This window comes from Helianthus annuus, chromosome 2, assembly GCF_002127325.2.
Source record: "Helianthus annuus cultivar XRQ/B chromosome 2, HanXRQr2.0-SUNRISE, whole genome shotgun sequence".
NCBI classification, from domain to species: Eukaryota; Viridiplantae; Streptophyta; class Magnoliopsida; order Asterales; family Asteraceae; genus Helianthus; species Helianthus annuus.
Genome location: NC_035434.2, coordinates 158,621,377 through 158,649,041, shown reverse-complemented (window position 1 = coordinate 158,649,041; position 27,665 = coordinate 158,621,377). Strand labels below are relative to the sequence as shown.

At 35.2% G+C, this 27,665-nt stretch overlaps 4 protein-coding genes across 6 annotated transcripts; 1 reads left to right on the top strand and 3 right to left on the bottom strand.

The window, feature by feature from the left end:
- Nucleotides 1-487: 487 nt before the first annotated feature.
- On the bottom strand, nt 488-5,755 carry LOC110899126. The gene is made up of 2 exons (XM_022146006.1): nt 5,607-5,755; nt 488-1,130 (listed from the first exon to the last, which is right to left on the bottom strand). Exons 1-2 carry the CDS (start codon nt 5,753-5,755, stop codon nt 488-490), a joined length of 792 nt encoding a protein of 263 aa, XP_022001698.1.
- Nucleotides 5,756-6,956: 1,201 nt separating this feature from the next.
- On the bottom strand, nt 6,957-7,545 carry LOC110899116. Its single transcript, XM_022145998.1, has 2 exons — nt 7,228-7,545; nt 6,957-7,067 (listed from the first exon to the last, which is right to left on the bottom strand). The coding sequence occupies exons 1-2, from the start codon at nt 7,543-7,545 to the stop codon at nt 6,957-6,959; spliced, it is 429 nt and encodes a 142-aa protein (XP_022001690.1).
- Nucleotides 7,101-13,153, bottom strand: LOC110925912 (transcription factor E2FA). Of its 3 annotated transcripts, XR_002584862.2 has the most exons (15): nt 12,763-13,153; nt 12,158-12,347; nt 11,801-11,854; nt 11,619-11,704; nt 11,412-11,500; nt 11,253-11,307; nt 10,686-10,738; nt 10,558-10,608; nt 10,418-10,466; nt 9,816-9,881; nt 9,657-9,733; nt 8,726-8,930; nt 8,533-8,599; nt 8,056-8,270; nt 7,101-7,558 (listed from the first exon to the last, which is right to left on the bottom strand). XR_002584862.2 is itself a non-coding variant. In XM_022169711.2 (14 exons), exons 1-14 carry the CDS (start codon nt 12,994-12,996, stop codon nt 8,164-8,166), a joined length of 1,383 nt encoding a protein of 460 aa, XP_022025403.1. In that variant the 5' UTR covers nt 12,997-13,153; the 3' UTR covers nt 7,783-8,163. The 3 variants fall into 3 exon arrangements, 2 of the variants coding, with proteins under 2 accessions (XP_022025403.1, XP_022025412.1); XM_022169711.2 differs by lacking the exon at nt 7,101-7,558 and having other exon boundaries at nt 7,783-8,270; XM_022169720.2 differs by lacking the exon at nt 7,101-7,558 and having other exon boundaries at nt 7,783-8,270; nt 12,784-13,152.
- A 3,591-nt stretch (nt 13,154-16,744) lies between these two features.
- LOC110925901 (2-Cys peroxiredoxin BAS1, chloroplastic) lies at nt 16,745-20,360 on the top strand. The gene is made up of 7 exons (XM_022169704.2): nt 16,745-17,025; nt 18,206-18,277; nt 18,698-18,779; nt 18,879-18,958; nt 19,037-19,162; nt 19,250-19,363; nt 20,079-20,360. Exons 1-7 carry the CDS (start codon nt 16,819-16,821, stop codon nt 20,193-20,195), a joined length of 798 nt encoding a protein of 265 aa, XP_022025396.1. The 5' UTR covers nt 16,745-16,818; the 3' UTR covers nt 20,196-20,360.
- Nucleotides 20,361-27,665: the final 7,305 nt, after the last annotated feature.

Genomic DNA, 27,665 nt, shown 5'->3' with positions numbered 1-27,665 from the left:
AATGGTTTAGGGGATCAGGGGAAATGTATTGGCCTATATTCTTCCTTTAAGGACCAGAAGAACCGTATTGGATTATACACTTCCACTAGGGAAGTATCTTACTGACACACGCAAATGTCAAAATCTACTTTGACTGTAAGAATCTACTTTAAATCAGGGGAACTGTATAGAGCTATACACTTCCTTTAGTTTTGTGCTATAAATCATATTGTGATATACGATTCCCATATATATATATATATATATATATATATATATGTATATTTTTTGTTTTTTTTAACAAGTGTTTTTTATAAAAATATTATAATGTAAGAATATTAAGTTAATAATTTGATGTAAATAAAACTAATATGAACACTATTTTTTTTAACATGAAATGATACAAAACTAATACGAACAACCATTTTTTTAACATGAAATAATACCATGATTAAATAAATAATTTTTACAGAGATAACACCAAATAATACAATAACTAATGCTATGACTAACCAAACACGTTTATGTACTCTTTATGTTGACTTTTGTTACTTGCCATTAATGTCTTACCTTGTTGAATACGAGACGCGTATAGTGTCTCCCATTCTATAGCTTCGGGGGTTCTGTATAGACTCCAAAGTCCATTCGGTGGAGGCATTGGACAATCATTGGTTAACTTAAGAAGGATGAAATGGTTATTCTTGACAAAAGCAATCGAGATGGTGGTATGGTCACGGCAAGTCGTTGGACCATCAAACATGGGAAAGTATGTTTGATTACCGCCATTGCTGAAATGTTGGATTATCACACCGAATTTCTGAGCAGCCAACAATCCAGCATACGGCAGTTGCATCCACTTTCGATATGGTGCAGGTTCCACTTCTAGATGATATATTGAGTCATATATGTCATTGTAAAGTTCGTTATCGATATTGCAGAACATAGGTCTCCATAGAGGCTCGTTAATGATCATCTCGTCTAGAAGTTGTTGGCGAACAAACAACCATTGATCATTCTGCTCCATCCCTAAACCGCGAGCAATGGATCGGAAGCCACAGTTACCATCCGGCTGGACATTTTCTATATCTGTAATGTATGGTCGATACCTAGTTGGAAGCCATTCTTTAAAACTCTCGATAACGTTTTTGTACCTGTCACAGCCAATTAGTTGAAAATATTATGTGGGTTGTATGTATGTATGTATGTATGTATGTATGTATGTATGTATGTATGTATGTATGTATGTATGTATGTATGTATGTATGTATGTATGTATTATGTATGTATGTATGTATGTATGTATGTATGTAATGTATGTATGTATGTATGTATGTATGTATGTATGTATGTATGTATGTATGTATGTATGTATGTATGTATGTATGTATGTATGTATGTATGTATGTATGTATGTATGTATGTATGTATGTATGTATGTATGTATGTATGTATGTATGTATGTATGTATGTATGTATGTATGTATGTATGTATGTATGTATGTATGTATGTATGTATGTATGTATGTATGTATGTATGTATGTATGTATGTATGTATGTATGTATGTATGTATGTATGTATGTATGTATGTATGTATGTATGTATGTATGTATGTATGTATGTATGTATGTATGTATGTATGTATGTATGTATGTATGTATGTATGTATGTATGTATGTATGTATGTATGTATGTATGTATGTATGTATGTATGTATGTATGTATGTATGTATGTATGTATGTATGTATGTATGTATGTATGTATGTATGTATGTATGTATGTATGTATGTATGTATGTATGTATGTATGTATGTATGTATGTATGTATGTATGTATGTATGTATGTATGTATGTATGTATGTATGTATGTATGTATGTATGTATGTATGTATGTATGTATGTATGTATGTATGTATGTATGTATGTATGTATGTATGTATGTATGTATGTATGTATGTATGTATGTATGTATGTATGTATGTATGTATGTATGTATGTATGTATGTATGTATGTATGTATGTATGTATGTATGTATGTATGTATGTATGTATGTATGTATGTACGTACGTATGTATGTATCTATGTATGTAAATATTTGTACCTGTCCCCAACCAACAGTGGAAATTCCTCATCACAAATTTTCTCTTTATCTTTAGATTTTTTAGGCGACTGCGTTGCACAACTTTCTTTTTAGGGTCATCTTTATCAGCCTCCTCATTTCTCTGTTGCCGTGCTTTATCAGTTGGGCGCCCACGAGTATCTTTTTGTACCTCAGGTGGACCATATCTTCACTGTCCTTTCACTTTTTGAAATAGTTCGTTTGGTAACAATGACAAAATTACACGCAAGTGCCCTTTGGTAAACCCAAGTCTTCAACTCTTCAAGAGATCCAAATTTCTAAAACAAAATCAACTTTCTCTCTTCAAAATGTATCGAATATATTAATAAACATTATATATAACGATTTCCACAAAAATATAAAAACACTATATATCGAATAAAATGTAGCAAAACACCAAATTCAATACACCAACCAAAACCCTATGGGAAGCGTATTGTTGAATACACTTCCTGGTAACTGTAAAGGGATCGTATTGGCCAATACGCCTCCTGTTGAACTCAGTTTTCAAAAGTTGTCGGTGCTTTTCAGGTCTGACTCTCTGCACTACCTGCATGGCAGAGAGCAGGAGGTTTCAGTAAGCAAATAGGAAGCGTATTGGCCTATACGGTTCTTATTGGTTTAGCATTTATTGCTTTTAAACCTATAGGAAGCGTATTGTGCTATACACTTCATATTGAGGGATGTACACTAATTTTTGGGAGTTGTCTAGATACCATGACCCTAAAAGTTTCATAAAATGAAGTCAGAAAGGACATAGAGGACCACTTGAACAAGAACATGTAGGACCCATGACAACTGACACGACTATTCTGAATTTGAGTGTGTAATTATAGGTGTTTGAAAGTAAATAAGTAAATGATCTATACTAAATATATCAAGTGGTGAGATACAGAGATGTCTCTTACTTATTATGGTTGTTGCAAGTTCGTATAATATGAAATTAAGACCAATACACAAATAACAAGTCATGAAGAAAAAACAACGAAGGCTAGAGTGTTCAAAAAAAATCCGGATCCGGAGCCGAATGTGAAATATCCGAAAATCTGTATCCGAAATTTTGGATATCCCGAAAACCGGATAATCCAAATTTTCGGATTCGAATATGAATTTCTGAAATTTCAGATAATCGGATTATCCGATTTCCGAAAACTAAAAACAAATAGTAAGAGTGTGTGTGTATATATTATATGAGTGTTATGTTTAGTTTAAATATAGGGAAAAATAGTAAATAATTGGATTTGAATGTGGATTTATGAATATATTTTTGTTTTCAATGTTGGAAATCTGGATAATCGAATAAAGGTTGAGTTTTAACCTATACACGAAACAGACTTTTTGATTTTTTTATAAGTTTAAATATCCGAACTCGTATCCGAAATTTCGGATATCCGAGACATTTCGGATACGGGTTCGGATATTGATATTCACTATCCGAAACTTTGGATATCCGGTTTTCGGAGGGCCACCTTAATAAGAAGCATAGTAGTTAAAGTCACAAAGCAAACCCAAGGCGCAAAAGGCACACTTGTCGCCTAGAAGTAAGGCGCAAAAAAAGCGTATGCCCAAGAAAAGTGGGACGTTAAAAATTACATTATCGGCATAAAACAATGATACTATTTACATATATTATCAAAGATATAGTTTCCTTTTAGTACAATGTCCAAAATATAAAAATGAAAAGTTTCTTTTTTCCAATGTGGTTTTGAACCCACATTGCTTCATGTGAAGAAATTTGGCAAGGGAATTACATGAGTGGCACTGCCAACTCAAGAGAAGGAACCATAAGGCTGGTTCAGGCATGCAAGCCCATTTAAACTGGTTGAGCCTTGCTTTAGTCCTACTATCTAGGCTGTTTTTGGCTGTCCAGACCATGTTTGGTCTGTTTTAAAATGTTTTTGATCGGTTCATGCATGTTTCTAGATAGTTGATGGTGGGTTTTTTTTTTTTTTTTTTTGCCCCTGAGATTGTTTTGAGATGTTTTTTAATGACGGATTTTGATAATCCAAACTATTTGTCATTGGTGGGTAACAGTCCCAACTACAAAAATGACTATGATAGTCTCACCTTTTAACCTATTGTCCACCAAAGAACATTTTCTAACTAAGGTCTAACCCAATTAGTTTTTTGGTGACGTGACACAAATCTTTGTTATTTGATGAGGTGGCTGCTTATATGGCACTCTCATCATCACCTCAACTCCACCACAGCCACTCACTACCCACCTCAACCTTACCTCCACCACCACCACCAACAGGCTGACAGCTAATGATGATGGTGGTGGAATTGAGGTGGTGATGAGAGTGCCAGATATGCAGCCATCTCATCAAATAACAAAGATTTGTGCCAGTCAACAAAAAACTAACTGGGTTAGACATCCATTAGAAAATGTCCGTTGGTGGACAATAGGTTAAAAGGTGGGACCATCAGTGGTTATTTTTGTTGTTGGGAATGTTGTCGGCCAACGGCAAATAGTTAGGATTATTAAAATCCATTATTCACCGTGAAACCCGCGCGCCACTCTGTGAGTGTTGAAGTTTGTAAGGTTCAGTTTCGACGACCTGTGCACTTGGGTTCACGCCACAAAAGAAACTCACATCAAAAGGCTGATGCAAAAAAACATGCCAAACCAATACTGAAGATCCTGAATTTTATAAAATATCATATTTTAAAGGTTGTAAGAGGAAAAGAAAAGAAAAGGAAACCTAGAAGCAGCTTCGAAAACTTGTGCGGTCGTGATTCGATGACTTGTACATTATGACGCAAACTCGTTGTTGAATTAAATTTTTATATCGAAAAGTAGATAAAAATAAGCATGTCGCAGTAACACATTTGAAAGTTAATTTTATTAATTGACGCCGTTTACCATTTTCTTTATTCTAATAACATAATTTAATGCTTTATAAAATTCTAAATATTTCGTTGAGACGTGCTTATTTTTATCTACCTTTCGATAAACTTTTGTTCAAAATCGAACATGTCACATACAAATGAACTTTTTGGTCTTCACCGTGACACACCGAACCGATACCGTCTAAACATTTTTGGCAAGGCTGTGGTAACAATGTAAGTTCTTGTGGTTTTCTTTTCGATATAAATTTCGGTGGTATACATGGAGTGTTATTCACAACAAAGTATATTTTTCATATCATAAGCTATAGTGAGTGTCGGTATTGTCGGTATTGTCGATATCGTATCAATACGGTGATGACCGAACTAATATTATCCCAACAATATCTCGGTATCACATCGATTCCGACCGAACAACATTAGTACTGGTATCAGTACTATCGTAACTGATATTGGTATCCGTTAGATTTTTTCGATTGATTTAAAACATATGTCGACATCCTTTTAGTCATAACGACTTTATGTTTGGGTATTATCTTTGAGGTTACTATACACTGTATCGATTCCGTAATTAACTAAACTGATACGGGCTAGTTGGTCTAATAAAAGGAAATTGTTTAAAGAAAATGAGGATGGAAAAGGCACCATCACTTGAACCTCTTCAACCCGTAAGCCCAACCAATTGAATTTTGCCACCTCATTACAACCTTTTCAATCCCTTTCATCATGGAAGCAATAGGGCACCCATCACTTGAACTTGTGATTTCCAACCCTTTGCCAACATTCACCTTTCTTGCATTTTCCATGATCTAGCAACGAGTTCATGAACGAGCATTTGAAGTCGTGTCTCCATCTAGCTTGACATGCGGCGGTGTTCCCTTAAACCCTTGCCAACCCATGCCAGCTCGGACTCTCATCTAGGAACCCCCCGGGGCGCCTTGAGAGCCAAAAGCATGAGACGTGGCAATTGCCAATTTATTATTGGCGCAATTCTAAATAACTGGTCAAACAAACTTCTTTCATTATTTAGCCTCTAAGCCTTCAAAAACTCAGGTGCATCATTTTTCTAACACGAAAATCGACAACTGAAATTAAAATTTATAAGATGAATATCTACTATATTACATGTAACTATAAACAATGAATTTTCAACTAAGAAAACAATGACGCATGTCATCGGCAACAAAAGAAATTTATGTCTATGAAATAGACGAGCATGGTTGGGACTCATTGGGTGAAAATTACACTATCGTCACAACCAATAACCAAACGTAATTTTAGCCCAGTCAGTCACTATCATACGCAATTGCCAATGAGGTGGTGGTGGTGAAGTGATAAGGGAGAGACTTGGTGTTCTAAGGGACCCAAGTTCGATTCTTGAGCTCCCCATTATTTTATGCGGCACCTGGTGATGATGGGAGACTATGCGAGAAAGTGGAGATTGCTAGTTCGATCCTTGAACTGAGCGGGTTTTACCTCACCGCACTGTCGTGCCTTCGGGCGAGTGTTCATGGGCTTCGGCCCTAGGTGGGGCTTTTCCCCGGTTCGGAGGCAAGTGTATCCCGATATGGTGAATTTAGCCAGTAGCCCATTTGAAGGATTCGTTGACCATTAAAAAAAAACTATCATACGCAATTTTAGCTCAATGAATCATTGTTAGACAATGAAGAGACGTGTCATGATCTAGTTCGTCTACAGTATGTCATGAATAATTGTTTGATTGATAGAAAAAAAAAATATATATATATATATAAAAGAAGTTAGTTTAGTCAATGTTCAATTTAGCAAATTTTGTTAGTCCTAACTTAACCATTTTTGTGATTTTCTCTTCTTTGTAAGCCATTTATTTGCGCTACATTGAGTTTTGAATGTGACCGTTTTATCAATATAATTATAATCTAATAATGTTAAATTGCTTTCTTTTGATCATCTCTACTAGGCATATTTTACAAAATCATCAAAACTCCTGGTACCGGCGTCGCCCACCACCAACAGTCAATCTACTATCTAATATCGATCAAAGCAAGCAAAAGACAGACGTGTAACCGCTTCAAATTCGGGGCATAGAGAACCCGTTTGACTAATGTTTAGACGCTCCAGGGGAACCTGATTCGTTAACTGGAGTCGAATGTAAAACATTGTAAAAAGACAGAGAACAAAGACACTTGTAACTTGATTTTCATTCATTCAACTGATTTATTTTTTCTTTTCTACAGATTAGGAAAGAAAGTTAAACCGAACCTATGGTGGGTATTTTACAGCTTTGTGACCTCTTTACCTGAAGTGACAGGAGAATGCAATCAAAGGCGGTGGTTATAAGACGAAAGAGTGCACCGGTAAACTGGGTCCACAGGCGGTTGAAGACAGCCGATCCACCTGACTCAGTGTCGGTTGACATGGGTTGGAGATAAGCCCAGGCTGCCTGTTTCACTAGGCGGTTTCGAATCATGATTTCATACCCCGGATTGGCGGCAGAGTAGGGAGCTTTCGAGAGCTGAACAACAGTTGCCGGTGATCGCAGGATGTCTCGAAGGGAAGTGTAGCAAGCGGGTTTCATTGAGAGAAGCTCGAATTCGATTGAAGCGGTGGTGTTCATGGCTTAGATGAAACTGAGCAATTAGAGAGAAGAAAAAAATCTTTATAAGAAAAAAGCCAATAATTGGCGTATGCTGTTGATGATTTTTATTTGCTACATGACTTAATAAATTAATAGAGTTCGTTTTACACCATTAAATTATTAGATATGTATAAGTTTTATTAATATTATAACGCCTGGTATATATCTAATACTTCTAATAATACAAAATAATCACCTACTTTACTAGAACACAGAAACAGAATATTCTTATTTTGATGCTCTATTGTGACATGCACTAAAAAAATAATATGAATGTATGATCCCTTTCAAGCCCCATACAAATGTAAATGAGTAGTTTTCGCAGGTCCCGGGCGTTATTATTCTCGATAAATAAATAACCTCAAAACGAACATTTTTTTTGGTTATGAGGTTATTCATTTATCGAGACTGTACTGTACAGAATTAACAGATTCAGGTACGGGGACAGCAAACGAATATGATGCTGCTTTGTTTCTGGATTTCACTCACATTGTAATGTTGTATCATCTTGGATCATTTGAAGAACAGATCCTTGGTGCTTATAATGTTGACCTTTTTGGTACTTCTTGTTGACCTCAGGTCACCTGAGTGCACCGTTTACGGGTGCATCACCGATGGTAGTGTGGTTGGTCGTGGTGTCCCGACTTCTGCCAACCTGAATTCTTCACTAAGCAAGTCAACATGGTCCCATTCGATCCCAGGTACTAAAACTAGTCAAAGGAATGCAACACTTTAATATAGTATTCATATGTACACATAAAAATTGTGATTTCGTTTCTATTTCGTGCAGTTTGCCTATGATTATCATTACAAGGAACTGGCAGTATTGAAACGGGTCAAAAAAATATGTTTTTTTATTTTTTATTTTTTTATTAATATTGCAAATTTCAAACAAAAATATGCTTTTTGTGTAAAAAAAAAAAAAATATGAAGGATGTTCATAGAAAGCAAGTTAGAAAAGGATACAGTCTGTGTTCCAAATATCTGTTAAAGGAACTTCCTTATCTGATAGAAGCCAATAGTCTGCATCATTCTGCAACAAATTACCAAATAAAAATTCTTTTTTCATGTATTATCCTCAATAGAAAATCTACATTTGTAAACAAATTACCAAATACAAATAAACAGTAATAATGAGCCATAATTAGTAATTACTTACATCAACGTCTGAAGGGACTATCCTCATAATCCTCCCAGCAGAATCTTCGGTTAAATTAGGATCAGAGTGAGTACTATGAGCATGTTGTGACTGTGGTTCAATGCTGGCTTGTTGATTATCATCATAACTAGAACTGGTAGCAACTGGCACCGTGGTCATACGTTGGTCAACCCCATCAGCATCCTCAAATTTTTCTTCAAATTGACTAAACAAATGGGTTTTGTGATGATCAAAATTTATTATATCAACATAAGCATACAATGTATATTAATTATAGATGGAAATCATGTCGGATTAGCGACTTGAATCATTATCCAGACACACGTAGAATCGTGTGACACCCAAATACGACACGTTAACCCCTTTATCTAAACGAGTTAAACAGGTAAGCGGGTTGTAAAAATGGGTTAAAGAGATCACATATTGTCGGGTAGACCCGTTTAAATAAACAGGTTAAACATGTCAACCGCAGCACGGCCTATCTATTTAGCTGGTTTCACATGACAACCCAAAACCTAACTAATCTTGTGTTAATGTGTCATGTCAGAAATTCTGACCATTCATTGTATCCAATCACAAGGTGCCACATGGCAACGTCTTTTTTAATTTCTTTTTTAAGTCTTTTGCATTTTACTTTTACACCCTTAACTTTGTTATTACACATATTTACGTCCCTCAACTTTACGTTTCTTAACATACATATTTAGTCCTTCTGTTTTAATAAAGTTTTCTACTTATTAGTCAACTTTGCTTATATACATGTTTGGTCCCTCTACTTTAACTTTTGTAATATACATGTTTAGTCCCTATACTTTTATTCGTTTTGGTATTTCACCTTTTAGTGTTTTTTTTCTAACGTGACGAATCCACCTCACGCCGCAACGAGCGGGGTAAATTTACTAGTTAATTTTTAATAAAAAATTACATGTACCTGACAAGATATACATCAATAGGGCCCATTGTGCTTCTAAGAATTATCCTGTATCTCCTTTGTGGATAATCAACAGCCTGGTATATTAACAAAACAATATCAAAACTAACAATAAATGCTAAAAAAAGAAACAAAATTAAGTTCCCATTTCATGCTCACCTCATCAGGATCCGGGACTTCAAGAGTAGTCCCATGAGGAGCCTTGATTGCTATCAAGGTTTCGTTCTGTCAGTTAATGACATTAAATGTTTAAAGTATCGTAGAAGCCTGGATTTACATAACTAAAATATAGAATAAAGAGTACAGTGCCATTTTCGTGTCTGAGGTTTGGCCAGTTTTGTGATTTTCGTCCAAAGGTTTGTTTTTTCGCATCTGGATCCAAAAGATTTGAAACCTTGCCATTTTCATCCGGCTCGTTAACTCCATCCATTTTTATCCGTTAAGTCAGAGGTACTTCCGTCTTTTTGGCTAACCTAAAGAGCAATTCGGTCTTTTTCACTTTATGAAAAAAGACCGAATACCCCTGAAAAAGACTGAATTGCCCTTTAAGTTAGCAAAAAAGACAGAAATACCCCTAACTTAACGGAGAAAAATGAATGGAGTTAACAAGCCGGATGAAAATGAAAAGATTTCAAACCTTTTGGATCCAGATGCGGAAAAACAAACCTTTGGAAGAAAGTCGCAAAACTGGCTAAACCTCAGGGACAAAAATGACATTTTACTCTATAATAAATTAAAAACTTGTTTATACTAAACTTCACCTGGAAACATGGTAGACCTTTTATGTCATCTTCAGTAACAAAAAGCCATCTAAAACAGTGAAATATCAGTAACGAACTAATATACAATATCTGATCTGGCCAGTGAGCCAACATAAAAGAGTATGGGGATAAAAAATTACTTCTGGTTTGAGTTATCTTCACTCATGTCCCTCATTCTTTCCTGCATTTCCCTGCAAAACCAGAAATCAGCTATATAAGATGAATTATTATACCAAACCTGGAAACTTTAACAGTGTAAAAACATAACCTGATACTTTCATCTAATTTATGTTCTTCCATTGAAAGAGTTTGAACTTCTGCCTATAGCCCAAAACCAAGAGTTAATAAGTCATGGAATTGCAAAAGAATCATGACATGTATGAGCACTACAACGAGAAACGAAACTAGATAAATCTAGTTTAACCTTAAGAAATTTACCAATATCATTATCAGAAAGAACTGACTATATTTTAAATAAATAGAGGTCGCAATACGGTGGTCATCGAGGCTGGATTGGGTAATTCTGCAAACATTTTCTTGTGCATTTTTAAAATATACATAATGCGTTAATGATTACAAGAACAACTTTATTGCAAAAGTTAGCTGAATCTTTAGAGAGTAAAATGTCATTTTCATCCCTGAGGATCCAGAGATGCAGGAAAACAAACCTTTGGCCGAAAATCGCAAAACTGGCCAAACCTCAAGGACGAAAATGGCATTTTACTCTCATTTTTATTTAACATGTTTGAGATAAACCACAACCGAAATCAACTCATTCATGAGTAAATAGATCTAAATTGGCACCTCAGAATAAAATATATCCACTACTGCGTACCTGTAACGAAGCAACATCATCCTTCAACTCCCCAGATTTTGATGCATCAAGACCTCTAAAACAATAATTAAAACTTAAGATATTTCGACAAGTTCAAAAGGTACGTAACTACTCATTTGCATGGAACTTGTTTATGAAACCAGAAAAGGAAAAACTTACTTCCATTGAATTCTGTTTTTGAGCTTCTTTTCGATTAGACCAATCCCTTCAAGAACATTTGTTATATCATATATTCGCCTCTTCTGCACCTGGTATATCATAACAACTTCTTAAACCAAATCTTATATAAGAAAACACATACGATAGTCGATATATTCATTCTTCAAAAAAAAAAAAAAAAAAAAAAAAAAAAAAAAACAAGAGTACCTCCAAGATATCAGCGGCGTTATTCAAATCAAGAATGCCATCTTCAGCATGCTTGATGAGGTTGATGAATTTTTTTGTCAAAAGACCTACAAAGTTTAGAACTTTCTGTTAACAAATAATCCCGTTTAGACATAAAAAGAACCTTTTGGAGAACCAATAGAAAATGATCCACCACAAGTTACCTAGTGAGCTGTCGTAGCGGCAGCTGCCAACTGGAGTAAGTGGAGCAGGTGAACCTGTGTTAAACATAATTAGTTTTCGTACTCAAGTGATATTCTTTTTTTGCAAAAAGATATATATACATATATATAGTTCTTAAAAGCAATCCAATTCATTAGTTCTTGTGATATCAGACATAAAGCGTAGTGAATATGTTTATCTAGCTCTGCTCAGTCAGAACTACAAAATCAGAATTCCAAACGTCTATCCAAACACTCCCGTAACGTCTGTGCTGCATATGGTCAACAATGCTATTAAAAAACAGGTCATATATCAATGATAACAATGCAAACATGTAAAGACTTCAAATCATGCCTCACCGGTATTTGAGACAGGGGTCTGAGGAGCACATTTGTTGCTTTTTGTAGCCTTTGAACGTGCGTTTATCCTTCCGCCTTTTGCAGATACAGGAGTCTGAAGGGGACTATTGACTGTAGCAGTGTAACCAATACTTGCCCACTCATTAGATGGAAGTTTATTATAATCTGTTCCAAGTTTTCTCTTCACTGGCTGCAAATGCATAGCACAATTTTAAACATTTAAATCTTCAACCATGAATTCAGATGAATAGTTTAATAACTGATATTTGATAATAGTATCAATAATGTAATTAACACTATGTGCTCATGAATAGAAGCATGTTGTATGTTGTAACATCTAATCTTTTTTCAAGTTCCAAAATGGCGAAAAAAATTGATTCAAGTAACTTAATCATATCTATCGTCGTCTTCATTGTCAAATGCTCACTCACACAATTACACCCTCAAGTAACAATTATGAAGCACTTTAACTTAAATTTTTAGATAAAAACAAAAGACATGCTTATCACAATTAAGGCAACAATTAGCATCATAATTCATGAATTATTAAATATCATGATTAATTAATTGATTATCAGTTTATCACAACTAAACATCTACACTACCGGAGATTTAACAACAATTACTTCAACGTTCTCAGCGGTGGCGCGTGCAACACCGCCATCAATCTCCGATGAAAACCGATAACAATCACCGGCCGGAACAAACGGCGGTTTCATCGATGAGAACGGTAACTGACGCCTAATCGGATGCAGGATCTGTCCACCTCCGGCACCGGAAACCGTCGCCGGGACTGGCGGTAGTGCCACGTGGCAGTTCGGAGCTCGAGGTTCAGACATTTGGTGAGAATTGTGTGAAAACTAGTTAAGGAGTTGTGGTGATTGTGGTAATTAGAGTTCAGGTTAGGGTTTTTAGAGAGAGAAAGTGAGGGATCTGTGTGGTGTTTTAGAGAGAGAAAGTGGGGGTTTGGAAGAGAGCAGAAAACGAGGGAAAAATGAAAATGGTTTGGGTGGGGTGTAAGTTAAGTCCTTCTAGTTTGGATTAATGAATTACTAGTCCTTGTAATTTTTGGCTTTTATCGTACCATTTTTTATTTTTTAAATCAATACTATCTACTTTTAATTCTACACGATTATTTATCAAGAGACTCAAACCATCGATCTTATGGGAAGGAACGTCAATATACATACCTTGACACGCTAGATCAAATACTTTGTAATTTTTAACATGCCAACTAGTAGCGATGTGTAAGATAATGAAATTGAGTTTTACATTATTTATTTATATTTATACACAAAAATATTGATTTAGAACTTTGGATGTCTAAATCCTTAGATTCATCGATAATAAAATATTTTGATTATACGAGATACATGATTAGATAAAATATGTCAATAATTGATTATGACTTATATAAGTCGTAAGATTGGCGTGCGCTCCACCTCTGGATTTCCTCGTCGATGAGTCACATGATCAGTGTAGAAAGGTAGCTCACATCTTTCGTTAGCAAGGAAGGTAATTTCTAAGCGTTAACATGATGTTCAACTAACGGGTTGTTCACTTACATACAATTAACTAAGCATGTGATGATGATTGATGAGTGAGATGCGTATGCTAATTTTAAAAAGTAATTAATTTTTTAATGTAAATCTGAACTAACCATTCAAGTTCAAACAAACACACTAAAACATTTTAGGTCAATCTATTCAAAATATTTAATTAGTCATAGCTTTGATAAAGTAGTTTACTTTTTCAAGCTTTGGGTCCTTTACTTGCAATTCCCTTTTAGATGACAATATAATATAACCCATATCCTTAACATACAGAGTGAATTGCAAGTTTTGTCCTTTATATTTAGGCTATTTTGCAAGTTTTGTCCTTTATGTTTAAATTTGACGAGTTTTGTCCTTTATGTTTAAAAATCAAGCATGTTTTATCCTTTGGGTCTTAAAAATCAAGCACGTTTTGTCCTTTATGTTTAAAAATCAAGCACGTTTTGTCCTTTATGTTTAAAAAATCAAGCACGTTTTGTCCTTAAAAATCAAGCATGTTTTGCCCCAAAGGGTAAAACGTGCTTGATTTTCAAACATAAAGGACAAAACTCGTCAAATTTAAACATAAAGGACAAAACTTGCAAAATGACCTAAAGATAAAGGACAAAACTTGCAATTCACTCCATGTGGTATTATAAATGCTACTATATGTCACATATGTATGGTTGGTTTTCTTGGATTAGTTGGTTGTATTTTGTAAATAGTTGGGCAGATTAATCTTTGTGGTTTGAAATCGTTATCTCAACCTATTAATACACTCTCAAAACTATCCAAACCTACAAATTCAACTAAGTTTTGCTAATTTGGTCAATTGTAACCAACTTGTGTACAACCATACAGTTCTTACTAATCGAATCGAGTCCCTTTTTTCAATTACTCGAGTATAAATACATTGACACTTAACGTTAAGTACATGACAAAATTTATAATATGATTCGTCACGTCCTTGTTGTACTTATTATTGTTTTTCAGTCGAATAAGGTTTCATACTTGTAGCATTTAGTGCAAATGAGTGATCATTGTACTTTGAATTATAAGCACATAATGGGCAGCTTATAAGGTTTAATGCTTATTTTGGACACCTATTGGCTTCATAATCCAAGTTGCACATTGTACACTATGAAAAGATTGATGGTAGAAACAATCATTTTGAAACTTTGTACTAGTAGGTAAATTAGAGGCTACAAACTAAAATTACAATAGGGTTTGTATTCTACTTTGTGGCTCGTTTAATGCCAATATATAATAAGTTATAGATACTAATGATTAAAATAAGTCGATGCTAAAAATGAAGCTATATAGAAATTTGTTAGAAAAAAAACTTGTTTGGAATTCACACGAAACTACTAAATAATAAAAAAGGTAAAACAATATATTAAATAACAAAGGTAAACTAAAAAGAAAACGATAGAAACACGGTCGGTTTCGATACGCTCGTTATAGCAAGGAAAAAGAAAAATTAAAAAATATCTTCAAAAGAGCATCGGCGCGTTCGTTAAAAAAAACTAAACTAAAAAAACATTTGTCACACTCGTTATAGCAAAGAAAAAGAAAAGTTAAAAAATATGTCTAAATCGGTGTTACCGTCGTTAAAAAAAACTATGTTAGAAAAGTAATGTGGCTAAAGTAAAATAAAAGAAATACAATAGTTAAACATAACTAAATGAGTTGTAAATGAAAAAGTTTACACTAAATGACGAAATAGACTAAATGATAAAAAACACTATTTATCTTCACATAATTTATATATAATTTATATAGTAATGATACCATGAATAAAAGATTTATCAACTTAGGTGCATGTTGGGCTTCTTCATGATATGATTATATAAGTATTGCATGGCTAGTTGCATGAACTAGATATAGAAGTTGGTTTGGTTAATATTTTGGATTAAACACATGAATGATAATTGTATAAAGGAGAACTCGAATTTGTGTTTTATTAGTGAATAAGGCATAAGTCTAATTTGGTAAAATTAAGAATGATCGAGAATTAAAATTTCATAGTAGTTTCCCAATAGTTTGATGGTAACATTCACATGTCATTTGAAACATATGATGGAAATCAATTGGTCTTGTTGCAAGATTTGTTGTGGTTGGTTGCAAAGAATTTCATACCAACTTTCCAATATTTGTAAGGCCAAAAACTACTAAGAAGTTCAATCAGATTGTGACTTATTGATTGAATACAAACACATATCATCCTTGATCCAAACGCTATTGTGAGATAAAAAGAGTTAGGTGAAGGAAAATATCCCTTAATATTGAAGCATTAAATTAATTTTTCAATCACTTAGTTGTTAACTTTTTAGTTTAATTTTCTTATTTGGTATAGTGATTGAAGTTCAACCCCTTTTGAAAGGCTAAGCAATAGTAAAAATAGAAGTATTAAGAGTCCCACTCCATTCGATGATTTGTGTATTCGTTTATTGCCTTGATATGTGCTAACAATCAACTGGTTTACTTGTCACTTATATCTGATACATCTCTTCATTCATAGATGTATTAGACCACGTTTAGTGGATGTTACCCACTTGTCAGTCAAGTCACCCATTTGGGATGTGATATTGTGAAGAGTGTTAGCCTAGTAACGATCGCTAAAGATATATCACACACATATGTAACCCTGTTGAATGGCGGTTGTTCCAAGGAGAAAAAATAGGAAAGGGGGTGTCAAACAACACTAAACATCACTAATGGTTTATTAGTGAGAGTCTACTGCATATGTGACAGTAAACTAAAGTGACACTCACCCTACGTACGCTACTACGCTCTTACCCATAAAAGTCTAACATAATGCACCACACTTCATTATACAAAACATAACGGTCCACGTCAGAAAAATAATTGGTTTACCTTTCAGCTAGCCAGTATGAGATCGTCAAAGTAAAATATGTTTAAAGCTGAAACTATCGGTAAACACTCCCTTAGTTGAGATTAATCGCGAATCTCGCGATCAATGCATCAAAGTTAACTTTTAAAAAAAAAAAATAAATAATATAAATAAATAAAAAATTCAAGTTTAGTTTTGATGACACTCCACCAAACCCCCCACAAAATCCCTATCTTCATCTATTATCCACATCAACAACAACAACAACAATAACAATGGCTTGTTCTTCATCTGCTGCTTCCGCAACTCTTCTTTCTTCCTTAAACCCTAGATCTTCTTCTTCCTCCTCTTTCATTTCCCCCAAGCTTCAAACCCTAAGCTTCTCATCCTCTTCCTCCTTCAACTTCCAGTCAAAATCCCTCCGCTCCTCCGTCTCCCTCCGCCGTTCCGCCGCTCGCCGGAATGCGTTCGTCGTCAAAGCTGTAAGTTCTTCTTCCTCGTTCAGTTTTGTGTTCACTCGATTGTTATATGTTTGTTGTTTGTTAGATTTATGCATCTTCTATTGTGTTAGTGTATATGGTAATGTGTTTCAATTTGATGACATTTTTTGTAAATATTGTCAATTTGCACAGCATTAGTTTGTTATAGATGAATGACACTGTTATGGACTAATACCATTGCAAGGTATGCCTCTCTCACCCACCATACTAGTCTTTTGGGTTGTGTTCTCCTGTTTGGTATATAACATTGGTATCAGAGCCAGGTTTCGATCCTGGGACCTGTGGGTCACGGCCATGTTGGTCACGGCTGGCTCTTTCCAGGCCACCACTCCGTGGACCACCACTCCGAGTTCTGGCTCTGATACCAATGTTATATACCAAACAGGAGAACACAACCCAAAAGACTAGTCTGGTGGGTGAGAGAGCCCATTTGGTATATAAACCGATGTGGGACAAGTCCCATACCTTGCAATGGTATTAGTCCATAACAGACACTGTTTTACATAAGTTAAATATTCTAAGGGCTTAGCCAAAGAAACACACTATCCAGACACCACTAACGTGTCACACAGCCCATAAGACGTCATAAATGGTCATAGGGTTGTACGGCAGGCGAAAAATGGCCATATGTTTGTATTAGGGCCTATATGATGTGTTTGACTTATACAGAATTGAATGTGGCCACTGACAAAGTCATACGACCGAATGACCATTTTTTGCCCTAATCATACAGTCTATATGACATTATACGACCTGGATGATGTGACGGACACACTGGTGTATGCATTTGAGGTGGTGTCTCTTTAGCATCACCATATCCTAATAGCTAAAGCAACTTTTATGATCACATATATTGATTAATTAGGAAGTAAATGTAGCCTTATCGGGTCTGTAAAAGGTGTAGTTTGATCTTAGTATTTATAAGACTTAAGGTTAGGAAATGAATCTTGAACACTAAAGTGTCCAATGAATCAAAAGTTTCTGGTGGAATTATGTTTTTAAAACTACCATATGCGCACTGGCTGAAATTCTAGCCCGAAAGGCAGCAACTGTATTATATATTTGAAACAGGGTTTTGAATAATGCTGGCTGTCAAATATTCATTGTATCCGTAATCCGTTTGTGTAAGCGATCTCTTATACTGACTTTTTGTTGTGTGTAGGGTCTGCCACTAGTTGGGAATCAGGCACCGGACTTTGAAGCGGAGGCTGTTTTTGATCAGGAGTTCATCAAGGTAATAGAAGTCACTTATGATACATAGCTTTGAAACAATATATTGTTTGAGTTGCAACTAAGAAAAATGGCATTATCGTGATTTTCTCTTTTATTTATGCCACCAATCCGCCATAGTACTCTATTTATTTCCTGTTTGTCGAATGATTATATGCACTTTCTGCTTAAAAAGTCTTTTTTTATCACTTAATGTATACAGCAGTCATACTCATATACGATATCCAATTATGAATATATATAATGCATTTTAGGATTATATGTGAATTATATGAGCCCTCTATTGTAATAATCACAGTATATATCCTAAAAAAATATTCTAATATTTTTTGATATATAAAATTCAGGAAGTTCTTACTTCTTACTCAAAAGAATTTCAAAATTTATATAACCTTGTAACGTGTAAGTAATTTTGTCATTGCAGGTTAAGCTCTCTGAATACATCGGCAAGAAATACGTCATTCTCTTTTTCTACCCTTTGGACTTCACTTTTGTTTGTCCAACAGGCGAGTAACGCATTACCTGTCAAACACGAAACCCTTCTTTTCTTTTTTCATTTCTGTAGATATAATCCAAGTTTTACTAATTTTGTTATCTTAATGTAGAAATCACCGCATTCAGTGACCGATATGCAGAATTTGAGAAGATAAATACCGAGATATTGGGCGTTTCCGTAGACAGTGTGGTAATTGTTACTTACATTTTTATGTATTTTATTTATTTGTTTATTTTTTTTGAGAATATTTGGCATTTTGTTTTGTAGTTTTCCCACCTTGCATGGGTTCAAACAGATAGAAAATCTGGGGGTCTTGGTGATTTGAACTACCCACTGGTTTCCGATGTTACAAAATCGATTTCAAAAGCTTTTAACGTGTTGATTGAAGACCAGGTACACATCTGTAAATTATTTAAATATTTGGGCGGTTTATATACAAATAAATATTTACCGTGCCACAATGTTGTTCTTCAATTTCAGGGAATAGCATTAAGAGGACTTTTTATTATTGACAAGGAAGGTGTTATCCAACATTCCACAATTAACAATCTTGCCATCGGCCGCAGTGTCGATGAAACATTGAGAACACTTCAGGTATGTACATAAATCATACGCAGGCTGAGTAACGTGTCAAAATGAGTTATATATAGTATAGATCGGGATGTAACAAATATGATTAGGAAAATAAAACATTTCATTAATCATCTATGTATTTAAATAAAATAATGAGTAAAATGCCATTTTCGTCCCTGAGATTTGTCCAGTTTTGCGACTTTCGTCCAAAGGTTTGTTTTTTCGCATCTGCATCCAAAAGGTTTGAAATCTTTGCCATTTTCATCCAACTCGTTATATCCATCGATTTTTCTCCGTTAAGGCAAGTGTTTTCTCGTCTTTTTTGAATACTTGTACATTATGCTAAATGCTTGTACATAAAGTGAAAAGGACCGAATTACCTTTTAACTTAACAAAAAAACGAAAATACCCCTACCGTAACGGAGAAAAATGGATGGAGTTAATGAGCCAGATGAAAATGATAAGATTTTAAACCTTTTGGATCTAGATGCGGAAAAACAAACATTTAGACGAAAGTCGCAAAAACTGGCCAAACCTCAGGGATGAAATTGGCATTGTACTCTAAAAATAATTTAGGAGGTATTATTATTTATTAAAAACACACTTTGGTTGTCATCAACTTGTTTCCTTCTTAGCTGTCTCTTTATTTTACCCATTTTGACCCGTTTGAGATAAAGCCTGTTTGTAATATGTTAAAAGCTCATTGTTAAATTGGGTTTGTGTGTTTGTACCATAGGCATTGCAATTTGTACAAGAGAACCCGGATGAGGTATGCCCGGCTGGATGGAAGCCCGGGGAGAAGTCGATGAAGCCCGACCCTAAGGGCAGCAAGGAATACTTTGCAGCCATATAATTTGATAGTAGTTTTTTCTGTTTTAATGAGTTGAATTTTGGGAGTTTTTTTTTCGGGTTATGGACTTGTTGAAACAAGAAAATGTGATCTGTTGTGTTTTATTACATACATCAAATGATTTGGCGTATTACATAAATATTTGAGGTATTATATGAATTTGGTCAATTATAGGGATTCAAAACAGAATTACTAAAAAATTAGGAAATAAATGGGTCAAATATACAATAAATCCAGGGGATAAAATTATATTGTTCGTCTTGGTAATCTATTTTAATATAATCCAATAATTATTATTTTTGGTTATTTTATATAATTACACATTTAGGGGCTGTTTGTTTCAGCTTTTAATGGTTTAAACTGTTTGTTTCGCGAGCAGATCAGACTTTTGCCTTTGAATGATTAAGTATTATACTGATTCTAAATGGTTAAGACCCCTTATTGAATTGACTATTTGTCTATGAATGGTTAAACATTATACTAACTTAAGAGTTTAGACCTTTTATTGGTTCAATACTTAAGGTTATACCTTTTACTGGTTTAGTATTTACCCATTTATAAGTTGTCAAAAAGCCTCTTAGTGTGGTTCTGTACTAACTGGTTTTCTAAGCAAAATCGTAGTGTATTATAAAGCGAGGGTGCATACCGCAAGTGATAGTTTGATGCACCTTTGTCGTTTCATGTGTCATACATGGACAACTTGGATGCACTTTTGTACGTTAAAAACGGTGCTATAATAGTTTTAAGTGAAATAGTATGGTACGTTAAAAATGGCACTATAATAGTTTTAAGTGAAACAGTAACTAGTTTAGAATCATTGTTATAAGGCTAAGGGGTGCAGTTCCTCTTTCCCCATTCTCCTCCATCCTTCACCTCAACGTCATGCCACTCTCCCCTTCTACCTCATCACCCTTCCCCCAACCAAGGGTGTGATTCCCCTTCCTCCGTTTGCTAGGGGTGAACAAATTAACCGCCATAACCAATAAACGAACCATAACCAACATAATCGAACCACTATTAACCGATAACCGACATAACCAATGGTTATGGTTATGGAACTTTGAATAACCAACCAATCGGTTATGGTTACGGTTATGAAGCTTTGGTTAACCGATATAACCGTAACCGTAACCGTAACCGAACCAAACTTGTAATGTTAAGTCTAAATAATGGATTTATGTTTTATGTTAACCATATAGAGGTTTTTTACCAAGATAAAAATATGTAAGTAAGAAACTGATGCCAATGTAGATACCTTTTATTTTGATGAAGAACTGAGGTGTTATCAAAAAGTGTTATCATCCTAACTTTTTGTTGAGAATTACCTTATTAAAAGGAATTCTACACCAGTAGTTTAACCAAAAAGCATAGTTTTGGTTATCTTAAAAAATGCCCAAGCTAAGTCCAACCGTTTATGCCCCTAATGTAAAACCCTATTTATTTCAAACCTTGCTTGGTTAATTAATCAAAACCGAACCATAACTGACACAGATTAACCATAACCAAAGTTCAGTTATGGTTGTGGTTAAGAAATTCCATAACCGAAGCTAGTGGTTATGGTTATTGTTAATGGTAAAAACCAAACCAAACCAACCTATGCACACCCCTATCGCCTTCCTCCTTTCATTTTTTTATTTTTTATTTAATCTATTTTATTTATAAATAATATTTTTTATTTGTTTAATTTGTTAAAATAATAACAAATAAGAAAATTAAACATTTCATAAAATTTAACAATACAAATTAAAAAAAAAAACACATATTTTAATCTAAAAATACATACTAAAAGCATAAAAGAAATTTTGCTTAAACCTATGAACACCACTATTTGTCATCAACGAGATCGATATGGAAGTTATTCCAAACATGATCGATTAAATCCGCACATTTGGAAAATTCATACAAACACTCCCTACCCATTCTAGCAGACATCCTTAATATTCATCCCACAAATCACTAGAAGTGCATATGTGCATTTTTGTAACGCAGTAAAACCCCTTTTCTCTCTAGCATTGTAGTGTAATGTGAAACTCATCATAATTAGCCAAATCACTGGGAATACGCAGAAATAATCGACAACTCATTCGAAAGCGGTCCCTAAATTGTTCGTCGGTGTACACACAATTTTCATCAAAATATTCAGCCACCAAACGTTCATGTGCACCTTTAATAAAGTTCGAAAAATAAATTTTGTAAACACTCTTAAAAATAACTAACAAAATTAATAACGCAATTTACTAACTATTCAAAAACACTATTCAAAATTAATAATGCCATTTACAAATATATTTCTCCTCACAAAAACACTGTTCAATTTTCTTCTTTTTTTTTTATTTTTAAGTCTTTAACTTTTCAACCTTCCATTCCATGTTTAAATCATTTCTTTTCTTTTTAACCCTTTAACTTTTCAACTTTCCATGTTTAACTCTTATGCTTTTCATCATTATTTTTACCTTTTAACTTTTATACTTTTAAACCTTTGCATGTTTGTCAAAAAGAGTTTATGGTCACAATTTTTTATAGTTTAATAAACCAGCCGCAACTTATGGGTCCTACGTTGACTTATTATTATTTTTTTTGTGTTCTACGTATCGTTTAAATTTTTGCGAGTTAACACGTTGCAACGTGTGTGCATGGGTCAACAATTTTTGTTGTTATTTCTTTACTTTTAGCCCTATACTTTTCTTCTTTTAGAAACTTGTCACAAAATTTTGGTTTTACGTTTCGATCTAAATTTTTCGAGTTAACAAGCTGCAACTCGGGTGTATGGTTCAACAATTTTTACATCTATATATTGCCTGTTTATTGGAGTAGTAGTAACGCGAGGATCCTAAGTCGACTTATTATTCTATTCTGTGTTTTACGATTCGGTCTAATTTTTCGTGTGAACACACTGCAACGGGCGTGCGTGGTTTACCGTTCCGCTGCAAAGCGCGGGTCCTAAATACCAGTTTTATAAAAAATAGAATGTAAACACATAATATACCTTCGCGATCTCTATCGCTCCTTGTTCTTGATTCTGAAATTCCTTTGTCTTCTTCCATCTCCAAAATAATTTTCGCGTCTCCATCATCGCGTTAACATAAAAGTTTACAGCGTTTTCCTTAGATGATGATTAACGCATGACTACTAACAAAATTTTTACAAGATTATATAAAAAATTGACGATTGCATAAAGGTGTAGAGTGATGTGAGTTTTTTTTCTTTTATAAATATGTGTGGGTATATATAGGTTTTAAAAATGTAACACCCCGTGTTTTCGAATGTCAAAGTCAAAGTCAAAGTCCAAGTCAACTTTGACTTTCTTTGACTGTAATTAGTCTATTTTGTATTTTATTTGTATTATGTGGAGTAAGTGTTGTAATCAAGAAAGAATCGGAGTAATCGAATGTTTAATCGACGCGAACCGACTTACGACTGTGAATAGTAGGAAGTAACAATGCGATAAAGTTAATCAAATCAATAATCAAGCTAATCAAATCATCAATCGAACTCGAATCCCGAACTATGCGAATTTGGTGTTATATTACTTGTGTGTGTGCCTTATGTGTTACCTGTGCGTGCTTACTTTATGTTTTGTGTGGTATTCAATCGAATCAATCGAAACTCGAATCCCAAATCAAATGCAATCGAAATCGAATTATGACGAACGGTAACGTAAGGATAGTGTGAAATATAGATGATTGTATGTTAGATATAGTAGTTGGGATTGAAAGTAATTTGAATAGGAAACTCTATCGTACTCATATCGTCTTCAATCGAAATCGAAATATCGAAAATCGTCGCACCGAACACTCGAACCAGGCTGTTGATCGATCAGGCTGTCAGCCGATCGAACAGCCCAGCCGATCGGACGGACTGTCCGATCGAGCAGGCTGTCCGATTAGGATGCCTGGCCGATCGGCCAGCCCTTTCCTCTTTTGGAGCCTATAAATAGGGCTGTCATTGTCATTCTTTCCACTTTTGGAAACTCTCTGACCGACCAGCTCATGCTCCTCACCTTTTCTCAGATTTCTTCCGACTTTGGTAAGTTTTCATCCTAAATCTTGTACTTTCTTGATCAAAACATGCTCCTATACCTTTCTATCTTTCAAATCTTGATTTCTAACCGTGAAATCATCAAGATCTAAGCATTCTAGGATGATGTCATCATGGTGTTCTTCAAGAACATCATGCTTTGGCCTCAATCCACCATGAATAGCTCGGATCTAACCGATTTCCGCATAAACAAGCTAAGATCTATCATAGATCTAAACATTTTCATGGTGTAAAGGATTCAAAGAAGGATTTCCAACTTTCTTTCAACTCTTTTACACTCAATGCCTTCAAACCGGTAGAAACGGAGCTTGAACCAACGCACTAATCATTCTAACAGTTGTATGGTTCAAGACTCGGGTTCTACCTACGAGGTTCACCGACTTCGGGTTAAACGTTAAACTACCATTCCGAACCGTTCACCGGCCAGACTTGCGTGATTCCTGTCCGAGTTGGAGAAACAAGTAAGAACGAAGGTTCCCTGGTTCAGCTCGTTGTCAAACTACCTCAATATAACGTCAAATAATCGGAACAACCAAGTGTTAGACGAACAGGCCGACCAGGTCAGGATGCTGGCCGAACGGTTAGGCTGTTCGAACGAACAGCCCAACCGATCGGACATGCCGGCCGATCGACCAGGCCAGCCGATCGGCTAGCATATGGCCCCACACTTTGACAATTACATGAAATATGGTATTGAACGAGATGATGTTCGATCGAACGAGTCGTTTGGTAAACATTACTCATCGGATCATGAGATACTATGCTTCAACACTTAATCGATTTTCAATTCGTTCGACGTATTGGAATGCCACCCGATCGAGCATGCTGTTCGATCGAGTATGCTGTTCGATCGAGTGACATCCTGCTGAGGACTACTACTGAAGTTCCTAACCGATCGGTTAAGCCGGCCGATCGAACAGACCGTTCGATCGATCGACCTGAAAAGTAAGAACACTTCAGTATTCTCAAATACTACAACGAAAACTTCAAAAGGTCAAACCATCATACACAAACACATCTTACACAAAGGAAGAAAATATCCACTCGAACAGTCCAGCCGATCGAGCCTAACGGCCGATCGAACAGGCTGTCCGCACGGACTGTCCAGTCGAACGAACAACCTGTCCGATCGAACCTACTGTTCGATCGACCAGGCTGTTCGACCCATCATACTTGTTTCCGTTTTACGTGTATTCATCGTTATGCTATCGAACTATTCAGGCTAACCCTACTCTCAAGCGCTCCCTTCAATCCATCAATCAATCAATCGCTGTGAGTATACTCGATCCCTTTTTGCTTTTAGCACTTTTGGGTGTTACATACGTTACCTATATCAAAACACAATCGATCACACTACTCAAACTATTTGAACGCTAACCAATATGCATGTATTACGTGACTAAATGAATGCTTGTTGATTGTGTTTACACGCGGAATGCTGTCTACCTACCTTAATGACGTAGTACTATAGTTTGGACTCAGCACCCGTTCACACAGGGGTTGTTAAGGACAATTACTTGCATGGATTACGGTGGTAATCATGTATTGCGAACTGTCTCGGACACTCAACCCGCAGTCATTGGTATCGATAGATCCATGTCGATAGTTAACATGCTTCGTGTCACACCCCGATTTCCACACGTTTCACCGGTGGGCCCGGTGGGGGATTACCGTGACGTAGTTGGCAACAATATAGTCAAACAACACAATATTCAAATGCACAACGGAAGCATAAAGATAGATATATTTCAACCAACAAATGTAATATCCAAGTATCACAAGTAGTCGAAATAATCCACAGGGGATCAAAAATAAAATAGGAATTAATGTTCAATAGATAGTGGCATCCAGGCTTGCGAGACTCTAACGATGCTAAGGAGTGGCCAGCCTATTTCGTGTAGAACCTGCATTTAATCTTTTTGGGGAAAATACGTCAGTTTACACTAGTAAATACATTCAACCGACACTTTTAAAAAGTTTAACAAACATTGATTTGAATGCACGTGACATAAACTTTTATAACTTGGGATAATTAATCAAATCTAATCTTGTAAAAGAATTACATGTTCGTTATGCGTTTAGTCGCCCGGTTCGTGCCAGGTTTAAGGTTAATTGACACACCACATAGTATAAAACCACGGCGGAAAAACTAACGGTTATATCTTTATAAATATGGACACATTGTCGGGTGTACGCCTACACCCGCGTGTCAAGGTCGTGGCCATTTCGTAAAATGATGCCAAGGATATCCGGGACATGGTCATTAAACTCCCAAAGGCGTAAAACAAACAAAACCAATTTTCAAGCAGGTCACATTGATAATACCCAACTACTAATGAGTTAGAGTCAATTGCCCGACCAAGCGGTATTTTATATACCGTGCCCAAAGCCCGTATAAGGGAAAATAAGTTAAAAGTATTTACCTGAGCAAGTAATAACCACAACAAGCAAAAGCAAGTATCTTTTACTGGTCTCCTATTCTGGAACGAAGGTTTATAATAACCTATTAGAATCCTAACGGGTCTTTTAATTTAGCCTAAGCTTAGACCGGTTAGTTTTAAAGGATAAATACGGTTTAATCGCATGAAAGGCGAAAACCGGGAATGGAATGTGGTTTGGACCCAACAAGTTCGGAGACTTGTATATTATGGGTAAACTAAACACATTATGGATTTTGAGATAAAAATGACAAGGTTTGACCCGTTTCGGCTAATTTATGTAAACTAGTTACATAAACCGGACCGAACGCGTAAATGGCGTAGTGGGTAACCGTAAGAGTCCTACACAGGTTTCCTAAGTTAATATGCTCCGAAGAGGTTGTGGTATCAGTAGGATACCTTCCATTACGCCCATAATGAGTTTAATCCCAATATACGCCCCGTAGGGGTATTTTGGTCATTTTAAAGATTATAAAAGAGATTTCCGGGTTCTACAGGAAATCTGAGTTTTCGGAACAGGTTATAAAGTTCAAAATACTTTATTTATTATTTAAAATCAGTAGCAACTGGATTCGTGTCAAAATACCATGTAGAACTCATTTTATGTCCGAAAAGGGTATATTCGGTATTTACCGAATCAACACCATAACCGCAAGTTATGAGCAGGTTAAAAATAATTAAAAATCTTTAAAAATCCCAAAATATTATTTTACATCAGGTTGTAAAAGGTTTGGTGTCGAAATTTGGGTTTAGATAGGCTTTATGCTAATTGCGCCGTTAAATTACTAAAGTTTTCTTAATTGCGCTATATAGCATAACTCCTATTCTAGACTTCAGATTGACATGAAATTTTAGGGATATGTTTAGAAATCAGTAACTATGGTTATTGTCCTTTCACATATCCAAAATTCTCGTTTTAAGGTCGAAAGGGCATTATGGTCAACTTTAAGCATATAACGGAAATGTGCAAACGACTCGGACAAACAACGAACCAACC